Genomic DNA, 27341 nt, shown 5'->3' with positions numbered 1-27341 from the left:
GAAAAGTGTATTTTCTGCGTAAAATCTCAGTATTTCAGAGACGTCTAGTACAGTAGGAAGTCTCTTAAACTGATTATGTTACTATTGCTTTATTAATCCTCAAGAGATTTATAGATATTCTGTGAGAAATGCCTGAAGTCCTTGTATATTTTAGTTTTTCTTTTGTATCCTGTCAGTATTGACTACTTCGCTATTAGCAGAAATTCCTGAACTAGTACTCACTAGTCGGTAAAGGACCGTGCTGTGGCGGAGGCAGAGCGGTCTGAGCACAGCAGGGCAGCGCCGACGGCCCCGAGCTGCCGGCGAGGGGATAGGGGCGGGGGCGGCGGCGCTGCGGGAGCAGCGTTCCGCGCCCTCTGCGGCCGGGGCCGGGCCGGGCTCTCTGCGGCCGGGGCCGGGCCGGGGCTGGGGCTGGGCTGGGGCCGGGCTGGGCTCTCTGCGGCCGGGGCCGGGCCGGGGCCGGGCCGGGCTCTCTGCGGCCGGGGCGGGGCCGCACCTGGCGGCCGCGATGGCCGCGGGGCCGGGGCGGTGCCGCGCCGGGGGCAGAGTCCAGCGCGGGCGGCGGCGGCCGCAGGAGCCCGGGGCCGGCGCGGAAGATGCCGCTGGGGCTGAGGAGCAAGAAGAAGGACAAGTCCAAGGAGACCTTCAAGCTGGTGGAGAGCGAGGCGGCGGCCCCGGCCCCCGCGGCGGCCCCGGCGCCGTCGGCCGGCGCGTCGCGGCTGCAGTTCCACACGCAGCTGGCGCACGGCAGCCCCACGGGCCGCGTGGAGGGCTTCGGCAGCGCCCGCGAGCTGTACGCGCGGATCGGAGAGGCGTTCGGCATCCACCCCGCCCAGGTAGGGCCGGCAGCCCGCCCGCCCCGGGCCGGCCCGCAGCCGCCCTGCCCGCCATCCTCTGCCCCCTCTGCACTCGGGGGAAACTCCCTCTGCTACCATATGGGGAAGGACCTGTGGCTGCATTTAACTCCTGCGCGGTACAACCATGGCCCTCTTGACCAAAACTCCGGTGTCTCGCTTGCCCTGTTGCCAGCTGCTGTTTGACACAGCTCTTAGGCACTGCTTCATTCCCGTTAAAAAAGGGACAACGGGTTTATGAGCCTAAATACCCAGAATGAAGGTATTGGAAGGGGAGGGGATGTGGTATAAACGCCCTGAATCGTACCACATTTTAAAATTTCACTGAAAGTGATGTTTGGAAAGTTTTCTGCTTTATCAGGTAATTATTAATTAAAAGGCTCGTTGTTCAAATGGAGTTATTTAAGTCTGTAACAGGATTCTTTTTTAAGCTCTGCTGCCCTTTTGATCTTTTTTTTCTGAGCCATGTTCTAAACATTTGTTTGGATAATGATTCATTTGTGTTTGTAAATGCATTGTTTTCTCTTAGTTAAAAGGTAGTGGCCATATCAAGTTCTTCCTATGTGGTTCTGTGAACCTTAACCTCTGAGAGGCAAGTTGAAACAGAGGGCTAACATTTCATTATGCCTACGTGTGGCTGTACAGCTTTCCTTGTTTCCTTCTTTATAGATGACTTTTTAAAAAGTTGTTAAGACTACTACTACGGCAGGCTTTGCTCGGAGTTTGCTGTGGCCTGACGTAACATTTTAAGCAGTAAATTGTAAAGGGAAAGTGGCAGTAGCAGTGGATACAGTTTAACCAGTCACTGTTGCATTAAGTAATTAAGAGGCAATGCATCCATTTCCCAAACCTTCCCAGCTGCTTTCTGACCTTCTGCTCCTTTGTTTTCTTTTCATCCTGAGCTGCTGTTCCCCTTTTGTTCTGTTCCATCTCAGTTATACATTTTATTCTCAAGTTCTCATAATTACCAGATTGCCTTCTATTTTAGTTTTCTTCTTTTCACTGTTGAACTTTTGGCTCCACTGACTTAAGAAAGAACAGCTTTCACAGAGAAATTTAATTTTGTATGAATGGTGTGCTCCCGTTTCTCCTGCTAGATGTATAATCTGACACCACGTGTCATGGCCATATATTGCAAACCTTGTGCCAGACTAGAGAAGTTTCTTATTTTCTTTTTCTCCCTAATGTTTCATTCCTTTTAAATTTTAAGGGGCTTATTGTTAGAAATGGATGGGGAATTATTGCTGGAGGCACTGAACATAAAACCTTTTACTCTAGAAATTCAGTTGGCTTTAAGAAAGTTGTATGAAGTGAAAATAGTGAATAAAAATATTTCCTGGTGTAAAGGAGGCATAACAGAGTGAAGAATTCAGACCAGAGAGTTATGTAACAGAATTTTGCATAGAGATAAGATAGATCAGTGAACAGCCAAGAAATGCGAATTTATTAAAATGGATTTTAAATGGCATTATCTATTTATTAAAACTGCTTTTGTACAGATAAATTGGTGTCAAGAATAATGCCAGAAGCTACATCTAAGCAAACTGAAAAACACTGAGGTACTCAAATGCCATTTGTAGGTGTTACCTGTCTAGGAAAGTTTCAGTGACCCAGCTCTGCTGAAGCCTGTGATACCTGACTGCCTTTGGAAACAGGTCCTATCACAGAGATCTCCAGCCTGTAGTGGCTGGGCTGGAAAACAGTGGGGGGGAGTGGAGGGGAAGAGCTCTCTACAGAGTTCAGATGCCTTTTGCAGAAGTGAATATATTTAATATGATATGTGAGTTTACCAGAGGGTAGGCAAGAATATGGATTCTTGGATAAATTCCTGCCCAAGTGTTTAAATACGATTCTGAACGAGTTATACTTGTAATCTGTCACTTCTCCTTTTGACTCCACATGGTTACAGCTCCTCTTTTCCTCTTTGGATCACATCTCCCAGGACCAGCTGAATTTAGCTTCTGCTGGAGAATCCTTTCCAGGTTCTGTGATTGACTGCCAGCAGTGACAGAGAGAAGTTTATATAAAACAAGCTATTTGTTGGACAGACACTGACAGAAACTTCTGTGTAGACCTGGATCATGAGTAGAGTAGGATGGGGACGGGACAGGGTGGGTATAGAATCAAAGGGGATGTTTGCTAGGTATCTATGAAGGAGTGAGACATAGTAGCAGCTTTCTGAGGCTTTTCCTGTACTTATCCTTTCTTGTAGGTATGTTATTCTTCACCCATTTTCCTAGGTGAATATATATTTATTACCCCTTGAAGCCTCCCTTTCTGCCTATCCCTCTGACTTTTACCACGTCAGCATTTATTCTTTCTCTGTCCAATGTGACTGTTCTTTCCACAGAGAGGAGGAGTGAATATGGCTTCTAGCAATAGATTGTCTGTGTCGTTGTCACTGAAACTGAAGGAATACCAAAAACTCTCCAACAACATTTTTTTTTAATGTTAGAGAATTAATGCATTACCTTATTCTGGCTAGGATGTGCTGTATAAATAATTTCATCCACACAAGCCCAGGTTGTGCAGTGAAAAGCATTCCATCACATGATTCCTTATCAGACCTTTTCACACATACAGGCAAAACTCAAAGAAATTCCTGTTCATTGGTCTTAAATTACACAATTCCTAGTATTCAGTCTCCTATTGGTTATTGATCCCTTTAACTTCGATGCTAATTTGGTCCTCATTCTTCAGTTCTTTTATCAGTCTTTTCCCAGACCAGGTGTCTCTGGCTGTGACAGGGAGTAATGGTCCTTTAATGTTCGCCTATCTCCTGTGTATCTTCTGGCTACTCCCAATCTGTGGATGTTAAAATTTTAAATTTTAAACCTCGTTGAAGAGTTTTCTAAAGAGAAACTGCAATTCCCCTCCCACTAGGCCAGGGAGAACAAAACCCTGACTAAAGTTACATAAAAAAAAAGTAAAAGTTGTGTAATTTCCAGCATCATTGTTAGGACTGTTGTTTAAAGTAGATCACATTCTTCTTGACTTTTAACTTGATTACTTCAACAGGTTTTCAACAAGGAAGCACAGAGCTAAAAAAAATATAGATAGATGCAACTCTTAACTAACAACACAACCCACGCACAGTTACGTGTATGTTTCTATTTGCACAAATAACAGAAATGTCTCCCCCTATTTTTTCTATGGAGGATGAAGTAGGAAAATTGGTTGGAAAAAGTATTTATGTGTAGCTTTGTGCTTGTAGGATTACTATTCCACTATGACTATAGGGAATGTAGCAGGGAATGTAATGTTCCCCAGAGGGTGAAAGTGCTGGGTGCAGCCTGTATGATAAATAAATGAACTCTGACTGAAGGACAATGTGGGTCTGTTAAAGCATTTTGTGGTGGTGTGCTCCTGTGAGAGCACATGGTAGGGCTTTAAAGTATTCAGAGTAGCTAATCGGGCACTGAGAACGTGGATATTAAAGTCCAGCTGTAGCAGGGCTATTTCTTGATCAGATAAGAAGGGAATGGTAACCCATAGAAGCTGTATGGATTTCTGGTTTGTCAACTTGCAATTTGCCTGTTGATTATTTTGTTTGCTTTTAGAGGTGAAATGTGGTGTGGCTAGTGAACTAAACTTAATGCTCAGTGGCTGTGTCTGTCCAGAGCCCTTGGAGGTTGGGGTTTCTTTCACAGTGGAAGGAATTTTGCATCACAAGGGTAATTCAGGAAAAGAGAGACCTTTCCTGGCAGCAGTAAGAACAGAAATGCAGCTCCCTCTTTCTCTTCAGTAACAAGAGTCCAGCTGCTGAGCTTGTGCCTGGGCTGTTGTTGCACAGGCCTTGCCTCCTTATGCTAAACAGGCAAGCATACAGTGAGGCTGAGCCACATTAAACTTTAATAGAAGTATTTGATTTAAACCTGTTCAATTTAAACTTTTATGAAAGACTACCGGCAAACAAGCCACTGCTAAAATTTGTGTTTCTGAACAAAGCTGTCCTTTTAACAATAAAAAATCTGAAGTGTGTTTTAGAGAAAAGAGTCAGCTTGTGAAATCCTCATCATCAAAATGTTGGAAGTTTTATTGTTATGCTTTATCTGTCGAAACAAATTGCTCACAATCACGCCTACAGATTGAATACTTTAAATGAGCAAGCTTAACACTCCCTGCAAAACACCTCCTCCCAACCCTATGGCAAGAATTGTTTGCTTGCTGTTTCCCTAAGCAGTGGTTAAATGTCACACCCATATTGCATGTGTTGATATGTCTTTTTCAAATACTTGAATTGAAAGTATTTGAAATATTAGTATGGAAATAACTAGATGGAAGAACTTACACTGTAATACTTGTGTAAAAAAAAAAAAAAAAAAAAAAAAAAAGCCAACAACCCCCCCCCCAAAAAAAACAACCAAAAAAACTTCCCAACCAAATCCCCAAACACAGCAAAACTGAATGCTTATTTTATAAGACTTTGAATGTATTGACCAAGTTAAATAGCTGATAGTACCAAAAGCACTCTAGAACTTGGAGGAGCTGGTTATTCTTCCTGTTGCTGAAGCTGGTCAAGGCTCCCACATTTTCCTTGGGGAAGATTAAGTGAGTGATACCCAGAAGATGCGTTGGTGATTTTTGGATAAGATGACATCTACATATATGGGGAAATATGTCAGTGGGTGTTATATCTTGCTCAGAATTAAAATTCACAGTTCCTTACCTCTTAAACAGAAAGTGATCTCTGTAGAGTTATTTGAGATTTTTAATACATTTTCAATAGCTTCTGAGTATGTAATCTATCAATCAACTTATTATTGAGTTCTTCTCAAGGTGTCAGCTCAATATGGGAGATGAGATATGCAATATGGTACTGCATATATACTTTATATAATACATCATGTAACCCTCTTTTTCTTAGCTAATACCATTTCTTTATATAACACACAGTGTAGCCCTGGTTTTGTTGGCTAATGTGATCTCTTCCAATTGAAAATATGGATGCAGGGAATAATCTTTTAGTAATCTTATTGGACTAATATATTTTATAAAGTTGTGCATAAGCCCCTAGTGTCCAGCAACGTGGAATTTCCTTGTTTGAGTGCTGCAGAAGATAACTCAGTGAAGGAGGTATCCTGGATACTTTGTGACTGATGTAACAGTTCTGATTTATAATATCTTGCTAAAGTTGGCATGAAATATTTGCAGCACTGGTATGCTGAGTTAAAGACCAAATGCCTATGAAGTTTTAGGGTAAGGGCAGAAAATACTTAACAACGAGAATTGCATTTTGAATTTTTTTCTTGCTTCATTTTTGAATAAGAAAATTGCTATTAAAAATATGCAAAAGTTTGAGTGAGTGGAAGCTGTCGTTTAAGTATTCAAGTATATAATCTGTCATTAGGTAGCAATATTAAACTTATGTAAGGTCCATGAAAAAATACCTTTTTTGGATCAATAGGTCTCAGTTGTGTACAAATAAAGCTATGCTATAACTAGTAGATGGTGTAGTGATATATCTTTCTAGGTAGATGCATCTTTAGTACATTACTCTTTGCATATATCTGTTCTGAGAAAAAGCAGTTGTTCACTAAAGAGGATGAAGAATGATTTAAGTTTTATTTTTGACTGGCTGATGCTCTCTCAGCCTTGTGGTTAGCACAGAACTGACTCACAAAAAATTCTGCAGACTTATAGGCTGTAGTAGGAATGCCATCCAGATGAAGATCTATAAAGAGAAACTCTGGATCAAGTTTCTAAATATCACATTTCTGCTCTGTTGCCAATTTTATCTATTCAAAGGTGTGACAGTATTTACTAGATTGTCTGTTTGACAAGGTCAGATGAAGGATGCTAATGTCTAAAATGTGAAAACAGTGCCTGTTATTCATTGCAGGAACAATGAACAGAGAACTGAGTTGCTGTTTTAAGATGGCAAAATTATGTATCTTGAGAGAGCTGAAAATGTGTATGTGGACTTGATATCATCTGTTTTAATTTTTTAGTTTAAAAGAAAAGCTTGTCATTAGAGATTTTTTTTCCCAATTTTATACTTAAAACCAGATTAATTTCTCTAGGTGGTGTTATATCTAACTGAAAACCTTTGCATTACCTGAGCAAATAAAAGTAATGTGTGTTAAGGGTGTGCTGTTACGACTTTCATTGTTAAATAAGGTGTTAGATTTCCGTGGATGTTTGATGGATTAGATGAGATAAGCAAGTAGCCATTGAAGTAAGGCTGTTTGGTGGGGGGGGTTTGTTTGTTTTGGTTTTAAAAACAACTAAAAAAGACTACATCAAGAAACACAATCTCTCTATTAGCTTTCAGTCTTTTAAGGTTACAACCCCCATAGTTACAGAGTCTAAGTTCTAGAAAGCTCCAGAAACTTGAATGCTCACTGTAAATATTTCAGTAAAAGTAACCGCTCTTGGTTTGACCTGGAATCAATTTGAACAGGTTGGTGCTAGTGATGCCAGAGGAAAGAAGAGGCCTGTGAAGTGTTCTGGTGTGGAAAACCTGTGTCTTTGCCTCAGTGGAGATTTTAGGGATTCTCCAAGTTTCTCTTGAGCACAGAGTTTCTCTGGTTTGGCCGCTCGCTGTGCTCTGCGGTGCTGCCCAGGAGGAATGTTCCCTGTGTGCTTCCCTTGGCCCTCACTCCTCTCCTGCTGCAGCTTGGAGAGCCTTGGGCACGTGTCATTGCTGTGATGGGGAATGTTGGGCTTGGCCAAATTCCTTCATGCAGCTCCATGGTGGGCAAAAGCATCTCTGTTCCCAAGCAGCACAGGTGGGTTACTCTTACCCTGCCTATGCTCAGCACAAGCAAACTCCCTGCTGAAGAACCTGCATAAGTGCAGGGAGAAAAAGGACTGCCTGATACCCAGTGCTGAAGAGAAATACCTCAGAAAATATTTATCAAGAATAATTTTTTAAAAATTATTTATAAAGAAGCAATTTGACCTTTTTATTAAGCCTTGCTTTTACTGGAACAGGGATGACCCCAGCTCATGCTGGGCAAGGTTAGGAAATAAGCAGGCCCATTGGAGACAATGTGCTCTGAGCTAATGAGGGAACACAGGGGAATAAAAAACATTTCATGCTCTCTCGTGACTCTTCTGTTTTGATAAGTTTTCTTTTTTTTCCCCATTAAATTGCTTTCAACCAATCAAGTTTTAAAGTAGTCCCTAGTGATCTTTGAATTGGTGGAATTGGAGGTGTGTGAATAATGAAGCAGAAGATGCTGATGGCTGTTCAGTTTGCTTACTCTGACCTCTGGTGCAAGCTGTAGCAGCTCAAGGTGCCTCTCTCAGGGCTGGTGTGCTGAGACAAGCCTAGAGAGGCTGCTCACACAGGTAGGTCTCTTTCCTATGTTTCCTGCCTGCAGTTTGAGCTACTGATGGTTTCTGTTGTGTGTGGATGGAGACTATCCCTTCTCCTGGCACAGCTGGAGAAGAAGGGGGATCATTTAAGCTCTGGACCTGTCACAGGGACCTTTGCTCTCATTTTAGCTTCCTCTCAAGCTCACCAAACCTAATACACTGTTAATGTGTTTGCTTTCCTCCTGTGCAGATCATGTTTTGCACTTTGAACACTCATAAAGTTGATATGGACAAGCTCTTGGGTGCACAGATTGGCCTTGAAGATTTCATATTTGCCCATGTGAAAGGACAACGAAAAGAAGTGGAAGTTCTTAAAACTGATGATATGCTGGGTCTTACCATTACAGACAATGGAACTGGCTGTGCCTTTATAAAGGTAAACTTAATTACCAGTGCAATACTTTGATCTATAGAAGCTCCTGTTACTATAATAGGTTAATTATTGGTTTAATGATCCTTTAGAACTATAAAATCTTTTATTATTATATATATGGTAAGTAAAGATAAAAGTTGCTTTTCTTTAGGTACATAATTCAAAATTAGTTCAGCTGATCTGTACTGCATGTCATTCAAAATCAGTTCATTTGTTCATTGCTTCTGTAATGTGTATCAGCTTTACAATGAGAGCATTGTGTCTCCTGAGCTACCCTGAGGTGGTAGGTGTTAGATACTGCTTGCATCTGCCCCCTCCTGTTTTAAACTGATTTTTCTGATGTCATTTATTAGATGCTTATAGAACTTCTGTCACTCATGGGATAATGAGATCATGTTCTTTCAGTCTTTGGTATTCCCAGGGCAGAAGCCTCTGTGCTATACAAGAGTAGGGGGAAGTATAGTGGTTTTTACAGCTTTCCAGTATTGTTGCCCTGGGTGATAGGGTGAATTACAAGGAGATGGATTAACACAATTTACCACAATGAACTTGAAAAGCAAGTATGGGCAGTAACATACACAATATATTAATTATAATTGCTTTCCTTCTCCTCTTCATATGACCTAGAGGCAGTATGTTTTGAGACAAGTAGAGGCTGAGGAAATGATGCTGCCATTCTTGCTAGACTAGGTATTTGGAACTTTAATTACATTTTCTACCTTTTTGACATTCTTTGCTCTAATATACTCCAATTACCCATTATTAGTGGGGCATTAGCAATTATCTTTGATTACTGCTGCCCCAATCACTGTTCTCATTGTAAACAGAGCTTCTTGTATGGAGAAGTTGTATTTTCTGTTCATTCCTTAGCTACCATGGCTATAAAACAAGACATGGTTTAGAAATCAGTTGGCTTGTCTTTGTTATGGAAAAATGTGACTGAGGTCATGTTTGTTAAAGTCAAGATGCAGTGAAGGTTTCACTAAGCATTTTGGCAAAATCATAGCCTAACTTTTGTGTTTATAGACAAAGAACTGTGAATTTCCAGTGGTGGCATGTATAAAGCCCATAACATTCAGTCATGCTGCTGCTTATGTGGCATTTTAAAAGAAGGCACTGAAAGCAGTGCTTCAGTGAGCAGTGTTCATGTGTGCAGCACTGGGCAGTGACACTCCCTTTGTGCTTGGTTGGTCACAGGCAGAGAGAACAGCCCTCACACAGACTACTGCACAATTGGAGCACACTGGAAAACCCTCACAATATTAGCCAGACAAGCTGTAATTTCCAGTAAATTGTGTAAAACTCCTCTGAGCAAATATATGTTTTTCTTTGTACTGGTCTAATAATAAGCATTGTAATGAAAATGGTGTGGTCTTCAAGGGAATGCATAAATCTTAAGGATTTTTTAGGAACGAACTTTGTTGTTGCAGATTTAGCTAGTGGGTCTTTTAAACCAGCACAGAAAACACATGTGTAAAATTAAAGCTGCATCTTTTTTTTTTTACTTAGTTGTCTTGGTAAATGACTAAGCAGAGACTGTCTCTAAAGTTGTATAGAATTTTCCTTATGTATGTTTATTTTCCTTGAAAATTTGTAGCTATGTCCCATTTTAAATTAAAAATTAATACTAAATTTGCTGATTGGTGGGTTGTTGATGGTTGCTATGGGATGGTTGTAGTTATTTTCCTGCATTTTGAATAGCAGGGAGGTTTCTAGGTGTGATGTGGTAACACAACCAATTTTAAATCTGATACTGAACTGCAGGTTTTTTTCTATGTAATGTGATCTTGTTTTGCCTTATCAAGGACAAAACCTGCTGTCATTCTGTTTTCACAGATTTGTTTTTGGGGTACATGGGCAGGTGGTAAAAAGTGTTATGGAGTCAGATTAGCATTCAAAGAACAGCAGTGGAACTTGAAGTGTGACTGAGTGGTGTACAAGGAGACATTATCAAATGAAGTAGGCATTGCATAGGAAATATAGATCCTCATAGCTTCTCAATGGGCTGTAGAGCACTTGAAATACAGGCAATTGCATCTTAATTACTGTGACAATGTAGCTGACTGTCTCAGTCAGTTAACTTGGAGTGATGATAAAAAGTGACACAAATAACAGCCAGTGAATATTATTTTAACAGTTTTCATGTTGGGATCCAAGTGCAGAAGAAAAGCTAAATGAATATTCACCATGTGGGCTAAACATTAATTGAAGCTGAGTGAGACAGGTTTTAAGTCCTGGTAACAGAAATGCATTTGGCACATTTGGTTTCTGCTGTGTACAATACCCCCATCCATATTCACCACGAGGCTTCTCTTCGGTGCTAGAAATAGTTAAACTCAGCTTGAAGCTTAAAATCATTGACTGTAGGACAGTAGAGCTCTCACACTTCCCACTGACTCTCAGATGGAGGCACATGTGTGGGCTCAGACATGCACTGGGGCTGGAGCAGCTCCTGGAGGATTGCACTGCCAGGCTGGCTCCAGTGGGAGGTGGCAATGGGTTCATCTGCCTCGTCTCACTGTTATCTCACACAAAGTTAGCCTGAACCACGTCAGGCTTTGTTGAAAAGATTCTTATTAGAATGAAATTTGTGCCTGCAAAATATAAGATATTTTACTATGTTGTAGCTTTTCTATTCAATAGCCATATAATAATGGCTTACATGATGTATGCACACGATGAACAAATATGACAGCATGCAACAACAATAAAAAGAATCACTGAAATTTCAAGTGTGATAAATCATAGAGATATTTTAAAGGTTTTCCCCAAAACTTTTTAAATTACAATTCATAAAAGTTGTAACTTCTGTCATAACCTTTAGACTATTTCTGTATTCCATGAGATGGGAGTTGAAGATTTTCTTATTCTTTATTATTTCAGAGTATATCCTATAATATACAGCTGTATAGCTTGATGAGGAAAATAGTAGTTTCACCACTGGGGATGGGTCTTACTAAGATCAGCCTTTTACAGTGTATAATTTTTTCTAGATCTCTGGGCCATACTTGAGAATACAAAAATTCTGTTCCTATGCTTGTCAAGCTATTAAATAGAAAACCCCCCAAAACTTGAATAACTATTTATATTGCTGAGATGTCTGTGATCAGTTTTAAAGCACAAAAAATATTATATTATCCAGAACCCTTTATTTCTAAAGTGTGGTTGCATTCTTTTTTCCCCTGTTTGATTGTATATTCAAAGCTTGGTAAAATACTTTGTTTGAAAAATAATACTTTTCAAAATGTTTTATAATAATGTTATAGACAAAACACTGCTGGAGTAATAAGCTCAGTGGTATTGATATTCCTGAAACTGTGTGTCACCTCTTAAAAACAATCACCTTTTAAAGAAATGTTTCTAATTCTGGTGGTGGTTTTTTTTAAAACAACAGCGAATCAAGGAAGGCAGCCTTATGGACCAAACCAAAACTGTCTGTGTGGGCGATCACATAGAGACCATAAATGGAAAAAATGTGGCAGAGTGTCGGCATTATGAAGTTGCCAAAATGTTAAAAGACCTGGAGAAAGGTCAGAAGTTTAAGTTGGAGTTGGTAGAGCCTTTGAAAGCATTTGGTGAGTGACCTGACTGTTCACCTTGATAGTAAAATCCCAACACTGCATTATGTTGTGAGTTTGTTTTCAGAATGCAGCCAGATGTCCACCTATGGTAACCTAATGACTACAAGAAAGTATATTTAGCTTTTTCTTTGAAGTGAAAGATTTATGAATGGATTTTCTTCCATCTTGCTTTTTCCAGCAGTCATCCTGGTGTGGGTTACTTTAGCCTGAGCCTTTGTCAATCTCTTTTTCCACTGCATGATGTTGCAAAATAAGAGCAGGAATTATTTCATAGGTGCAGTTTTAAAGCATGGATCACTTCACTGATGTCCTGATCCTCAGAACTCCTTTTTTCCTCTATTGGTACATAATCTCTGTTGTTCTGTGCATCAGACTTTTCTATTTCTGTACCCTTTACTGGGCTCTGTGCTCTCTAATGCAGAAGGAGTCTGCAGCACTGTCTGGGATTCCCCAGAGCTCCTCCTTTGCTGCCTGTGTGTTGCCCCTCTCCCCAGCCTTTTTGTGGATTTCCAGTCATGCAGCAGGTGTACTCAGAATTGGAAGAAAGCAGAATTGCAAACCTCTGTCTCTATTTGCCACCTGCATGCAAGTGCTGCTGAAATAGGAGGAATGCATACTTACTGCTAATTCTTGTATATATTAATTCTACCAATGTAGCAAACAAACAATGGAGGTTTTTGAGGCAGTCAAAATAGAGACTGAATTACAATTTTTTATCTCAATTTTTTTTTATCCACTCCCCAAATCATGTAGCTTTTTTCTGTAATAAAAACTTCAAAATAGTCCTAAAACATAAATTTATATGAGGCCTTCTGCACACCTGCAATAACAGTCAATTCAATATCCTTATCTTCACTACAGCAGCAAAAATTTAGATGTTTATTTTAAATATTTTTAAATGTGTTAGTAGTTTACAGCTATTGTTATACACCAGTCTTGACACTTGGTGTCAGAATAGCAGCAGAAATTGAAAATGAGAGAAATGCAAAAATTTCTTTTTGCTTTTGCTGCTTCTGTGAGAAATAAGAATTATGAGTTGATCTTTAATGTGTTTGTATATAAGTTGGTACTGATGGTTAAGTGAATGTGTATGTTTTACATTATGCTAAAGAATTGCACACGTTGTCTATCACCATTAGTAACGTAGCAATACCTTTTATTAATATGGGCCTATAATTTGTGTTCAGTGCTAAAAGTATTACACAGCCTGTAAAGAGCAGGGTAAATCAGCATTTGATTGATGACTTCAGCCATAATTTAATAGCATTTACTTTAGTCAGGTGACTAAGATACCTTTTAGTCTGCCTGTGGTGTAGAGGAGGAAATGCACTAATTTCACAGCAATGCCTGTTTTCTGACATTGATTTAAGAGGTAACCAGAGCTGTGTGGACAGATTTTTTGGAAGATGCATGATATTAGAAATTAACTTGCAAGTTGCAGTGCTCAGTAGGTTAAAACATCTTGCAGTTAGGGTTCAGGCAGAAAGATAATGCTAAACTGCAGCTTAAGCACTAAGATTAGCACCAGAGGAGATGACAGACAAGATCCAGGTCCTGCTGGACAAGGTGCTGAATTCCTGTTAATTTCAACAGAATTTAGTGACAGTACAGAAATAAGAGACAAGCCTCTGTGTGAAATTATTTTTTTATTTTTCTTCCTCTCAATGGAATGTGAAATAAGTGTAATTTACTGGTTGGACATCCTTCTACCATGTACACACAGGCTGTCTCAACTACTGCAGGCAGGGCTTGTAGCACAGAATTAAAGATTTGTACAAGTCTCAAGCTGGCCCTCTGTGAAAATTGTGAAAAATGAATAGAAACAAAGTAAAACCAACATAATACAAACTCTGCATTTTAATTATGTGAACACGATAAATAGTTTCTGTAATAGCCTGAGTGTTTTGGTCTGAAGTACTGCAAATAAAGGTTGTGTCAAATCATGAGTTTTATGTTGATAATGGTGACAGAATTTGAAAAATATGGTTTCATTATCAGGAATCCTTTTTGAAACAAGTCTAGCAGAAATGATGACAATCTTAAGGATATTTTAAACTGTCCTTGAAGCAATAAAAGGATTAAGAAAAAGTGCTGATCCTAAGTGTATATATAAGGGACTGTGACATAACTATTTATATCATAAAACCTAATAAAATTTACTTCTCGAGGCTTGTTCAGCATAATAATCTAGATTTGTGGCTAGTTATGCAAGAATGGTGAGTTGAAATCTATCTGAGCAAAATTAATATAATATGTTAAAGTGTTACCTTCAAGAGCAGGTTATTAGAAAGGCCTGATATTAAGAGGAGGAATAATCTGTTAGATAAAACAGGACAATTAAAAGCAGTTCTGCAAGATTGTCTTGTCTCTTCTAGCACCTTCCAGATTGACTGTGTAACTCCCATGTCAGTAAGTAAATTAAAGCCTTGCCACTCTTGAATGTAAAATTGCATCCTGGAACAAGAAACCCAAACCTTAAATGATTCCGTGCTCCAATTACTAACCGGGGTGCCCTTACCCAGGATTAAAAAGAAAGACTGAATTCAGGTAAAGGAAACTTTGTGTAGACCAGGTACTCTTCCTGGAGATTGATCTGCTGTGAAATAATTTTGGTAAACCAGTGGAAAACCTCCTGCAGATCTGCTTACAGGCACTTCACCTCTGTGAGTGCTGATAAGCAAATTGTTAGCTCAGCTCAATGTGGCACATCATCACCTGCTTAGCAGGAGTGTTTGCACCATTGCATCAGTGAAAGATAGAAATGTTGCACTGCTAAACCTGCTATGTGTTCTCTCTGTAAAGACCAGAATAAATTGGTAGTTGACTGGTGACTTCAGTCAATGTCTAATATAAAGGTATAAATACTTTTCTGTAGAATAGGGAAATAAAATTATACAATGTGCATATATGAAGTGAATGCCATAGGCCTGCTTAGATATATTGGTGGATGGAAGTCCTAGCCTCTGTGCAGTGGAGAAGATATTGGATTTTAAAGATAAGAAATTGTTAGCAAAGCTATACTTAGAATAGTTAATTTATAATTAGATTTTTATATAGTATAGATGTCAATTAAAAAAAAAGTGAAGATATTGTAATAGCCAAAACAGATACCTCATATTCTGTTGTACTGTGTACATAATTTTGTTTGGTATTTTAATTTGCTGGATTTTTTTTTTTGTTTGTTTTTTGTTTTTAGAAAAGCTGGAACCAAGGTCCAAAGGCAGAACTGTGTCAGAGGCTAAAATCTCCAGAGGGAGAGAAACACTTCGCCTGAGAGCCAAAGGCCCTGCTACTGTGGAGGAAATGGTATGGTGTGCTGTATGCCCTTCAGTAGTTTAATAACCTAGCTTCTGATTTATTCTTCTCCAAGGCTGATAAGTAGGAAGGAAAAATATGGATGTCATAGAGCTTGTGGGAATAAAGAGAACAACTGAAGTTGACAACTAGCAGGGGTAGGATGGGGCTGAAAAACCTGGAAGCAGAGAACCTATATTTAGATGTCATGGATTGCATGGATAAATTTAAGGTAGATTAGATCAAGGAGTGCTGAAAAAAGGAAAGGGGGGAAAAAAGAGGTGGGATGGTTGTACAGAATTTGTTCCATTTCTGACACTGAAGTGTATGGGGTTGGTGAAAGGGTTGTTGTTAGGAGAGGCTAATTAGATGCATTGACATGAATTTGTGCAAAGGCAGGATTAGAGTTCGGTGAATAAATGTTATTTATTCTGGGCTCTTCTAAAGCTGATGAGGATTTGATGGAGATCTGTATTGTCAGGAGTTCAGTTTGAATGTGTGAGCTGTGTGGCTTGATATTAGGAGGAAAGCTCATGGTTGTGGGAAGAGGGAAGGAGAGTAGAATAGTGTGTTTTATATGTAGATTTTGTAAGTCTAGGTGGCCAAGATGGCAGTAAGGATAATCATTGGCACATTGCTAATTATTTTGCATGGATATAATCATACTTTTTTTCTTTTCTCCCTTTATTCTAACAAAGCCAACTGAAGTTGAAGAAAAAGCAATTAAAAAAGTGGATGAGTTTCTTGAAACATACATGGGCATAAGAGATATTGAATTAGGTGAGTTCTTAGCACATACATTACTACAAAATTAAATAATTTCTCATTTTCAATGGTCTAAAATTTATTGAGTACTTTAGTCTGTGAATGTAAGTGAAGCAAAATTTGTCCAGCCTGCAGTCTCAATAACTTGCCTGTATTTCTACAAATGCATTTGTCAGATAAAAGAATCTCCCTCCCACTTCAATCCTTATCATGTAATTGCTCAATCAATCTATTCTTTCTGCACATTATCTGTATGCTGTTGCATGAATTTTTTAGTTGTTTGCTATGACTGTCACCACTGTCTTCTTTCTGGAATATATTTTGTAGTGGATCTTGTGTGTGCCATGGTTAAGGATTCCCAAGGATAAGTATGTGTATTTGCTTTTTTTCCCCTTGGCATAGACACATCAAAGTTGATTGCTAAGTTTGAACCTGAGATCTTTGTCATCAAACAAACAATTATTTAACAAGGGAACTGACAGAATAATTACACAAATTTATCAAAATCTCTAAAACCTGTGTTCTGACGAACATGAGAAAATGTATAGAATATTTAATAGTTATAAGAATCATTGATTTGTAATGAAAGAAACTACTTAACTCCAACATCATAAGTTCCTTAAAGATGCACCAAACTTGTCCTTGCAGCTGTTGCTTTTAGTTGTTATTCTGACAACTAAATAGGAATTTTTATTTGTTTGGGAAGAAGCTGCAGTCTAGCTATTGTAGCCTCCTGTGGCTGGTGTAGTTCTCCTATGATTTTGTGGAACTGCTGCTACTGAGACAAAGAGGAAGGTATTTATTATTATGGTAATATCTGAAAAGAATCAGCCAGAAAAAGGAAAGAATAAGCTAAATGGAAAGGTTCTGGAAAAGAAAGCTTTCATGAGAGAGAAGTGGATGAAGCAAAGCAGAAGAGAAAATAGGTTTGGCATGAAGCTCCAGAGGGTAAAGCATCAGGGCTGGAGGGTCCCTGATTGCAATGGGAACAAAAGGTGGTTATCTGAATAGCCAAAAGGCCTCTGTTGGCTGCTCCTACCAGCAAGCATCTGTTTGGCAGATTCTACTAGTTTTCTTACAGGAAAAAATGTAGGTAAAACAGTATTTCTCCTTCAGTCTAAGGCAGAATGGGCTTCCTAGCATAGAAGAGAAGGCAGAGCTGCCCAAAACTTGAGTTGTGTTTTGTAGGTTCTAACTTAACTTTCCTGTTCCCAGGAAATCAGAAATTCTCAAAATGTCTGTTCCCAGCAACTCTAACATGTGATGCTGCTGCCATGTACTACACTCCTGGGAGGCCTGTGTGGTCCTGAGCCATGTTTAGGTTGGGGAGAATTCCATGTTCCATCTCATTCCTGCAGCCTCTGTGCCTCAGTCCCTCTCTGGCTCAGGCTTCAAAGCTGAGTCCCCTGCCAGCTGTCCCTGTGGGAGCTGTTTTTGTCCTGCAGCTGCTGCTGTCCTGGCTCAGGCTGGGCTTCTGGAAGCTCCTGTCCTTGCAAGTCATTCCCAAGGTCCCCAGGCTCCTTGCCCTACAGGAATAAGCAGCTATAGGTGCTCTGCTTTTGATGTCCATGGCAACAGTCCTGTGGGAACTGGTGTTCCCTGTATTTTTGGCTCTCAGTACTGTAAACAGGATGGCTCTTGCACAGTAGACTGAGAAGTTCAGCTTTCAAAACATATGGTTGAGTTAATAGCCAAGCACCTGGTAGAGTTTTCCCATGAATTCCTTGAATTTTTCCCCCTCCTAAAAAGATCTAGTGCCCTTCATCTTTCAGTATGTAGTTTAGAAACTTGAAAAAAAAAAAAAGGCCTTAAAAGAATACTTAAAGAAGGAAGAGGTCTTTGTTCATAGAGAGGCTCTTTTCTTCCCAGCTGGGTGGTTGTCTTGTCCTTCACCTCTTCTTTCCCTCCCCAAAAGGTAGTGAAACCAAGAGAAGCTGTCAGAAATCAGACTATGGGGTTCATGGAGCTTTAGTTTGCACCTTTGAAGCCATATTCTGAAGTTCATATCTGAGTCAACAGCAAACAGTGATGACTCAAACCCCCAACTTTACCATTTAAAAACAATTAAACAGTTCTATGATCCTTTAGGAGAGCTAATCACCTGTCACAAATCTGTTCAATTAACACATGTCAGTTTTTCACATACTGGATGTGATCAATCACCCATGAAAATGAAATATGAGGAAAAGATTCATTCAGAGAATGCCAATCACCACTTAACTCGAAATTTCAGTCTTTACTCAAGCCAGATTAGTTGAAAATGCAAGTCATCACAATGTGCAGCTGACAAGTGATTAAGATCTCAATCATTGCTCACTTTCATGCACTTCTGTTTGTCAGAATCTTTGGATGTCAGTTAATTTTACTATTTCATCTCCATTAAAATGACACTTCCATGGTGTGATTGAATTCTGAAACAGTGCCCCAGTTTAAAGCCATAAGTTAGAAAGAAAGGAAAGAAAAACTAATGTTAAATTACAGACAGAATTAAAGGTGAGATAAAGCCCCTAATTTTTGCATGGTTAAATATCTTGATGGTTTCAAGAATGGCTGACTAAATCTACACACAAATCCCTAGGCTGGATCAAAATACTTGGAAATTGCTGAACAAAATCCATGCACTTTTTTCTGGCACAATTTTTAAGTTTTTATTTTCAGAGATCTAAATGCTGTTGAGGTTTACATACCTGCTTTTAGATGCATTTTTACCTTTTTACTTCCTTACTCCTTTGTACTGAAAACTGGACTTAATCCAGAGAAGGGACAGTTGGCTCTAGAAATGTATTCCTCAGCCATTTTATGGGCACATTAGAAATTGGGCCAAGGTTTGACATCAGCATTCTTTAAAACATAAATACACAGCTGAATGGTAATTCAGGTTATTTTAAATTCTATGAGTGCTTTCTGGTAAAGGAATCTGAGCAGTTGATTAATAGGAGGGACTCAGGACACAGTGTTAGTGAAAAATGTTACCCTATTTTTTTTTTTAAATCAGTAAGACTTGAATTATTATGGACTGCATTTAATCCCAAAAATTCTGTGTGGAAGGAAACCTGGATCTAACCCCAGAATGCTACTGACTGTAAATAATGGCAGAAGGGCTTCCTATCCAAATTTTTTTTCAGCATCTTTTGGCATCATCCACTAATACTTTGTTCCCCTTTCTACTATTTTTCTACTGTTGGATGATTATTTCCTTTCTGTTGCTCTCTATAATATTATCAGACATGATGTGTGATAGAATCCAATATCACTGGGTCCAGCCTTTGACCAAACACCACCATGCCAACTAAACATAGACTGAGTGTCACACCCAGTAATTTCTTGAATACTTACAGCTATGGTGGCTCCACCTGTGCAGCCCATTCCCATGCTTAACTTCCCTTTCAGTGAAGAAATTTTTCCTGATTTCCAGCCTGAACATCCCCTGGTGCTGTCATGGACTGCCAGATTCTCTGGGAGAAAGATGTGGGGAGCAGTATCAAAGGCTTTACTGGAGTCCAGGGGGACACATCCACAGCCTTTCCCTCATCCTGTGGGTGGGTCACCTGGTTAAAAAGGAGATCAGGTTGGTCAGGCAGGACCTGCCTTTCCTAAACCCATCTGGGCCTGATCCCCTGTTTGTCCCGTGCATTCAGTGTGGTCACACACAAGATAGTCTGGTTTGTAACCTTCCACCACTGAGATCAGGCTAAAATATCCTTGCATATTCTTTGTTTAAAAATATTTGAATCTACTTCTCAATTTTTTACTTCATTTTTCAAATTTGCCATCTAATCAAAATATCTTAACAGGTTTAAACCTTTTTTGTTGCTCAAGCTTTTTCTCTTGGCTTGCAAATCCAACCCATCAATGTTCAATAGATGTTTTTATCTCTAAATGCTTTAACTGTTTTAACTCTAAATGCTTTCCCTGAATCTGTTGTTTTCTTCTCCTTCTGTCACATGACTTCCTTTCCCAAAGGATTTTATTGCATACATCCTGAGGTATATTGTTTATGGCTGTTCATTTACTCTGAAAGAATAATGGGAGTTTTTTGATAAAAGGAAGGGCAGCGAGTCCAGTTAAACAAAAAAAAAACTTCAAGAAGAATTAGTACTTCAGGAAAAGGAACAAGAAGAAATATTTCTAATAGTTCTTGAGTACCAGATCTGACAATGTTCAGCATGAAATTTAAACCAAGTAATGTTAAATGTTAAACTGCAACAACATGCTTCGTCTTCTGCTTTAGAGTGACAGCACAGAACAATATATGTTATCTTTTGATGAAGGCAAAGCTTCTAATAGCATTACAGCTAAATAAATATTGAGACTTCTGTTAGGAGTTCAGAAAAAAGTTTCTTCAGAAGTTACAGTATAGGATATAGGTAGCAAAACCACTATGTAAGGTAGATAAAAATGGCAGGCAGAAGGTAGCTTTCATGGCTTGTGCCCCATGTGTCTGTTAAAAGTGAAAATAAGGATTTTGTGAAATATCTTTGAAGTTATTTTTAAGAAACTGTATATTTGAAAAGCCAACATATTATTTTGTTCATATTCTGGGAAGCCTGATATTAACTTCTCAGCTAAAGTTGACAAGACTTCTAATTCCTTTCACCACTTTTAAGATTGGTGAGCTTTTCATATTTTATGTAAAAATTAATCAGATAATAACATTGCCTGAAGTGAAATGAAGAAAAGGAAAATCTGAAAACAATTGAGGCTCTTCTGACTGTGGAAAAATATTCTATTGGAATGAAATTCCTGTAATCACTTATTGTGCAGCTCTTAAAAGCAGTGGGGGAAAGGGAGGGGAGTGGAGACAACTTGGCACGAAGCTGTCACCCTCTGAGAACCAACAAAGTTTTCTTCAAGCTGTCAAGGATCTGCTGAATGTCCTGGGAGCTCAAATGTCACTGTGTGAGCTGGCGTGTTCTGCACAGCTGTGCTACCCTGGGAATGCAAACAGGGATGTGTTCACGGGGTGGGGGAGAAGCTGCCTGGGTTTCTGCATGGAGGCAGGGCTGGGTTTGGGTGTGGCAGAGGCAGGGCTGGGTTTGGGTGTGTCAGAGGCAGGGCTGGGTTTGGTGTGGCAGAGGCAGGGCTGGGTTTGGTGTGGCAGGGCTGGGTTTGGGTGTGGCAGGGCTGGGTTTGGGTGTGGCAGAGGCAGGGCTGGGTTTGGTGTGGCAGGGCTGGGTTTGGTGTGGCAGGGCTGGGTTTGGGTGTGGCAGGGCTGGGTTTGGGTGTGTCAGAGGCAGGGCTGGGTTTGGTGTGGCAGAGGCAGGGCTGGGTTTGGTGTGGCAGGGCTGGGTTTGGGTGTGTCAGAGGCAGGGCTGGGTTTGAGTGTGGCAGGGCTGGGTTTGGGTGTGGCAGAGGCAGGGCTGGGTTTGGTGTGGCAGAGGCAGGGCTGGGTTTGGGTGTGTCAGAGGCAGGGCTGGGTTTGGTGTGGCAGGGGCAGGGCTGGGTTTGGTGTGGCAGGTCTGGGTTTGGGTGTGGCAGGGGCAGGGCTGGGTTTGGTGTGGCAGGGCTGGGTTTGGTGTGGCAGAGGCAGGGCTGGGTTTGGTGTGGCAGGGCTGGGTTTGGTGTGGCAGGGGCAGGGCTGGGTTTGGTGTGTCAGAGGCAGGGCTGGGTTTGGTGTGGCAGGGCTGGGTTTGGTGTGGCAGGGCTGGGTTTGGGTGTGTCAGAGGCAGGGCTGGGTTTGGTGTGGCAGGGCTGGGTTTGGTGTGTCAGAGGCAGGGCTGGGTTTGGTGTGGCAGGGCTGGGTTTGGGTGTGTCAGAGGCAGGGCTGGGTTTGGTGTGTCAGAGGCAGGGCTGGGTTTGGTGTGGCAGGGCTGGGTTTGGTGTGGCAGGGCTGGGTTTGGTGTGGCAGGGCTGGGTTTGGTGTGTCAGAGGCAGGGCTGGGTTTGGTGTGGCAGGGCTGGGTTTGGTGTGTCAGAGGCAGGGCTGGGTTTGGTGTGGCAGGGCTGGGTTTGGTGTGTCAGAGGCAGGGCTGGGTTTGGGTGTGTCAGAGGCAGGGCTGGGTTTGGGTGTGGCAGGGCTGGGTTTGGTGTGGCAGGGCTGGGTTTGGTGTGGCAGGGGCAGGGCTGGGTTTGGTGTGTCAGAGGCAGGGCTGGGTTTGGTGTGGCAGGGGCAGGGCTGGGTTTGGTGTGGCAGGGCTGGGGAGGCAGGGGAAGGATGCTCGGCAGTGCAGCCGGGCTGGCGCTGGGGGTCAGCACTGCGCTGCCGAAAGCGCCCGCTCCAATGAGCCTGCTTCTCTACATCAGCTGGATCTGGGAATGCAAGTGTGCTTCAGCAAATACAGTATATGCCATGTGCCCTGCAGTGCTGATTAGACTTACTCAATACAGATTAAATTTTTTTTTTTTTTTTTTTTTTTTTTTGAGGCTGCTTTAGCATGGCGGTGATGTTCTCATTGTTGCTTGTCTGGGTTGAAAGTTGTTCTGCTAAGTTTTTAGTGGATTTTGTTTTCAAGCTTCATAAGTCTATAATAAATCAGTTTCTAGATTCTATTTAATTTTCTGGGAAGGTCAATCTTTAAAGAAAGCTGTGCTTGAAATTACACTGTCTGCTAATGAAAGTTTATTTTATGTGCAATTCTGAAGCTTCAGCTAGGACAGCTGGACTGTGATATAATGCCTTATTGTCTTGTTTTATTGCTGCTGTCTTTGTGGTTTTTCCATATCTCTTGGCCAATTTGCCTTAAAAATGGCTAAATTCCCCACTCCTATCCTGCTGGAACACTTGTCTAGATCCTTACTCTTTTGATGACAGTTTTTTCTAAATATCTGGTGTAACAATATCTTGACGTGTTTGCTCTTACATACCTTGCACAGTTCTTTTCTCTCCACCCTTCTCTCTGTGTCTATAAACAGTAAGCTCACATCCTGCTTGATATAGAGAAATCTGTGAAGTTTCAATTATGCCCTTTACCTCATTATCTCCAGACTTGCATCCCTGTGAGTACCTTCTTGTGTCAGGGAATATAGAGTGGTGTTGACAGAACAAATCCTTGTTTTCCACTTATCAGAAACAATAGTCCCCTCTTTAATGCCCATTTCCCATCCAGACTTGTCTCAATCAGAGTCCAGGAACCTCATGGGGGACACAGAGGGAATCAGTCCAACAGGAATAGGGTTTCTTCTGGCAGGGTCTTGAGGGTCCTTGAGAACCCTAATGGTTCCTGGGAAATTGGGGTACACTTGAACTCCCTCCATCACAGCAGTTTGTTTGTCAAGATTTACATAAATTTTCCTTGGACAGCTTTGAGTGGTTTGACACACTTTGTGTGATTGTGTTTGGAGCCTCACATCTGAACACAGTTAAAACCAAAACATCAAGTTTCCTCAGAGTTACTGTTCTTGACGTTTCAGTGTGGGATATGGCTCAAGCTTGCTTGCAGTTGTTAAATGTTTGCACAACAGCAAGTACTGTTTGCCAGAAATTTGTAACTGTCAATAAATTTGAGCTGAGTTTTAGGTCAACAAAATAAAATTAAATAAATTTAGTAAAATTTCAGAGCAGGGAAAGTTTATTTTTGTTTTTATCAGAGAAATTTTGCCATGTTGATTCAATATTCTGTATGTGGTAGGTGGCAGACTGCCCCAGTGAAGATGTTTTTCTGTGGGTTAAAAATTTCCTTCCCTTTCTCAGGCACTATATTACATGCTTTACATTTAGACATGCCACTAAGAAAAGGCTACAAGCTATCAAATCCTTCACTTTGACACTTGAATGTGATATGCTCATGAAGAAAATGGTGGTTATTTGATGTTTAACAAAAGATGGAGACACCTTGCAGTTTAAGGCAGATGTGTAAAATAATCACAAACTGAAGCAGACTTTGATGTTGCATCTGTTGTACTACACTGCATCCAGTGTTTGGGGTAGATTTCTAGGTTTTCCTAGAGTCTAAAAAACTACAGTGGCAAAAGGTGAAGGATGAACACAGTAAGAAAGGAGTCAGTCCAATTCAACAGCCCCAGTGTAGCCATTTCAAAAGGGAGCTCTGACACTTGATAAATTCTGATACTTTTGTTGTATATAAGAGAAAATGCTGGACAGTATTGGTATACAAGATATCACAGTTTAACTCCATTGTATCATTCCTGTACTTTCATTTTCCTGCATACCAAGATGTTCCTAGTGTTTGCTGGCTCTGGTTTATTGTGCACAGCAGCAAAACCTTTCTCTTGCTTCTGCACAATTTCACCTACCTGGCTGAGATTTTCAGAAATAACTTTTTCCCTTTCTAGAGGCAAAAGGACAAGCTTTAAATGCATAATTCCTGTTGAATCCTAAATTCATCTGGTAGGGTTTGCATCTCCCTAAACTGACCTTACCAGGTGTTGAAAATAGACATCCCAAAGTTATCTTGGCCCTATGTGTTAGCTGTCACTTTCATGGTAATTACATTATATTGTTTTGTTGCTCTTTAGCTGCAACAATTGTGGAAGCTGGAAGAGACAAGAAAAACCCAGATGAATTCGCAGTGGCATTGGATGAAACTCTTGGAGACTTTGCATTTCCAGATGAGTTTGTATTTGATGTATGGGGAGCAATAGGTGATGCTAAGCAAGGACGACTGGAATGAGAACTGTGCAGTTTATCAATCCCTGTTTGAAAATACAAAATGATTTGCAGATGCATCAGAATTTTAATAGTTTTATTGATGTGAATTCAGGGTTCTCTGCACAAGTATTCTGACCTGAGACTTTCCTTTGCAAAGGAGGATTTCTAGTAGAAATGAAGGTAACCCCAAACTTCTGACAACTGCTATTTAAAAAATTTAATTTACTTATAGAAATCACTGTGAGGAGAGTGTCAAGGTGATATATTTATACAGAAATTTTATGAAAATTAGTTAGTTTTTATTGTACATACACTTTAATATCAATATTCTGAAAAGTGTTAGACATATGCAACAAGGAGATGGATTATTTTATCTCTTTATAAAGTTGTTGAGAAACTACCTTGCTTCATGCTGCAGTTCCCTGATTTTCTGCTGTCCCTATGTATAACCTAAAGCCTCAGGTTTTCTTACAGTTTGCCCTGGACATTATCTTTATGGTAGGCAAAGCTGGGAAAAAGCTACCCTGTTTCTTTAGAACCCAAATTCAGGGAAGAGAAATTTCTCTGAAACATGAAAACTAAGATCTTTGGATGAGAAAGACTTGCTTGCATTTAAGTCATAATATTCTGTCTGGGTTATTATTGTGGTAAGTAGAGTAGAAATGCTAAAACCAGGAAGCTGCTGCTTTATTCAGATGCCATATTATTGCAATAAGAACTGCGTAGGAAGAAATAAATGTTAATTTTGATTAATATTAATGCATTTGAATAATGTCTGTGATTTGGCACTGGAGACTACAGTGTATCACTAAGTGCTTAATTGATCTTTGCATATGCTAAATGATTTCTTGAGATCCCATGGAGTTCCTCTCTTGTCTGTGGGTTTTTTCAACATAGCAACACAAGAGAGATATTGAAGGTATTCAAACCCAAAAGATACTGTTTTAGAGTCACAAAGAATTGTAGTTTGGATTGCAATGCATGCCTAAACCCTGAAAAATATGTTAAGTTATTCTTAGATGTTAGGATTTCCAATTTTATTGTACATAAATGTTTATTTTAACTACTAATTTTTTACTAATAAATCTGAGATTATTGTGAATGAAATTGAAGAAGAATGTGGGTTCTGACCTGGGAAGGTGTCATAGCTTTTTAGTATTTGTATATTTGTATAAGCATATAAAATAATAATTTCTGCAAAACTTTTTTCCTAAATCACTACCTGAAGAAAATGTCTTTTACTGAATTGCAGAGATCTCTTTAAAATAAAGATTATGCCAATCATTTTGCATGTTCTGTGTCAGTGATTTTTTTTTTTTTTGGTCTGAAACCATGACACATTGAAGTGTCATTGAGAGAATGGGTTCTTTTTCTCATCACTAGGTTATTGGGGAAGGGTTCTAAACTCCAGCAAATTTCTGTAAAACTGAAAATAAAATTAAAGAAACTGTAAAGAGGTGGTAAAATTTTGGGCATCCCATTGCTCATTGGGCTCTTGAAGATGTATAACTGCAAAATAAGTTTGAGCATTTCTTCCTTTTCAATAATTGCAAGTCTGAGCCCACAATCTTCTGTCTTGTACAGGGTTACTTTAGCTGATTAACTCATGGTAATGAGGGGTTAAAGTGTTGTGGGCCATATAATTTGTTCTTTAAACTTTTAGGTGAAAGGCAAAAAGGAAATGCCAAGAATTCCTTGTTGGTTTCAAATCATAAAACTCAAATGTCAAATTTTGTAGAAGTGTTTATGTACACTACTGTTAGTTGCCAACTTGCCACTGATTATAAAATACATTAAAATTAAGAATTCCTTTAAAAAATGAGAGAAAGTACTATAGATAAGGCACAAAATGTTGCCTGTAGCAGGTAACCCCTTGTGTTTTGGCCATTCATTTTATTTTGAGAAATTAATGCTGTTCAATCAATTTGTACTCAGGGGATAATTTCCTCATTACACTGATGAAATAGTAAGATAAAAATAATCTCTGAAGCTCTAATTCTGCAGAGAGCTGCCTCTTGTCACAGTGGCTTATTTTTGTGGAGTTTATTTCAGGCCCAAGGTTTAAATAGTGATTGGAATTTTACTAGCATTTACTGCAATAAAGCATGTCAATATATCTTACTTTTTCTGTGTTCTCAAAGCTTTCACTATTTCCAGCACATAAGACAGGTACCACTACCTAATTTGGTAGATTATTTACATTTTCCAGCCATGCATGAATAAATTGTCACATAAAAATTACACTGCCTTATAAAGCATGATAAATACTTCTCTCTGTAATGATTTGTGTAGTAAATTAATGCTGTTTTACTAATAAAATATAGCCTTTAGAACCTAGTCAAATAATGACACTAATGCCTTTTAGATGCTTTATACAGTGAAAATGTCATTAAGTGTCCCTACAAAAAATCTCTCAGGACAGTTAGACATCATTAGTTAGAATAATTCTTAGACATCAGTTCTGTTTAAGTCTGGTCAGAGTGGGACAATAAACATCTTGTTAGTGTGTGTTGCACGTGGAGGTGAATATTGGTGAATAGTCCACCCAAAATCTGAGGTGGAATGGCACAAAACAGTGCCTCATCCCAAATGCTGTTCTGAAAG

General features: G+C 39.8%; 1 protein-coding gene across 1 annotated transcript; it reads left to right on the top strand.

Moving 5' to 3' along the window:
• The first annotated feature begins 418 nt into the window (after nucleotides 1-418).
• On the top strand, nucleotides 419-26021 carry GIPC2 (GIPC PDZ domain containing family member 2). Its single transcript, XM_079313453.1, has 6 exons — nucleotides 419-836; nucleotides 8368-8553; nucleotides 11945-12125; nucleotides 15328-15437; nucleotides 16124-16205; nucleotides 24605-26021. The coding sequence occupies exons 1-6, from the start codon at nucleotides 597-599 to the stop codon at nucleotides 24757-24759; spliced, it is 954 nt and encodes a 317-aa protein (XP_079169579.1). The 5' UTR covers nucleotides 419-596; the 3' UTR covers nucleotides 24760-26021.
• The last annotated feature ends 1320 nt before the right edge of the window (nucleotides 26022-27341 follow it).

The sequence above is a fragment of the Erithacus rubecula genome, assembly GCF_903797595.1.
Source record: "Erithacus rubecula genome assembly, chromosome: 10".
NCBI classification, from domain to species: Eukaryota; Metazoa; Chordata; class Aves; order Passeriformes; family Muscicapidae; genus Erithacus; species Erithacus rubecula.
Note: the sequence above shows the minus strand (reverse complement) of the source record. Positions and strands in the feature narration are given on the sequence as shown.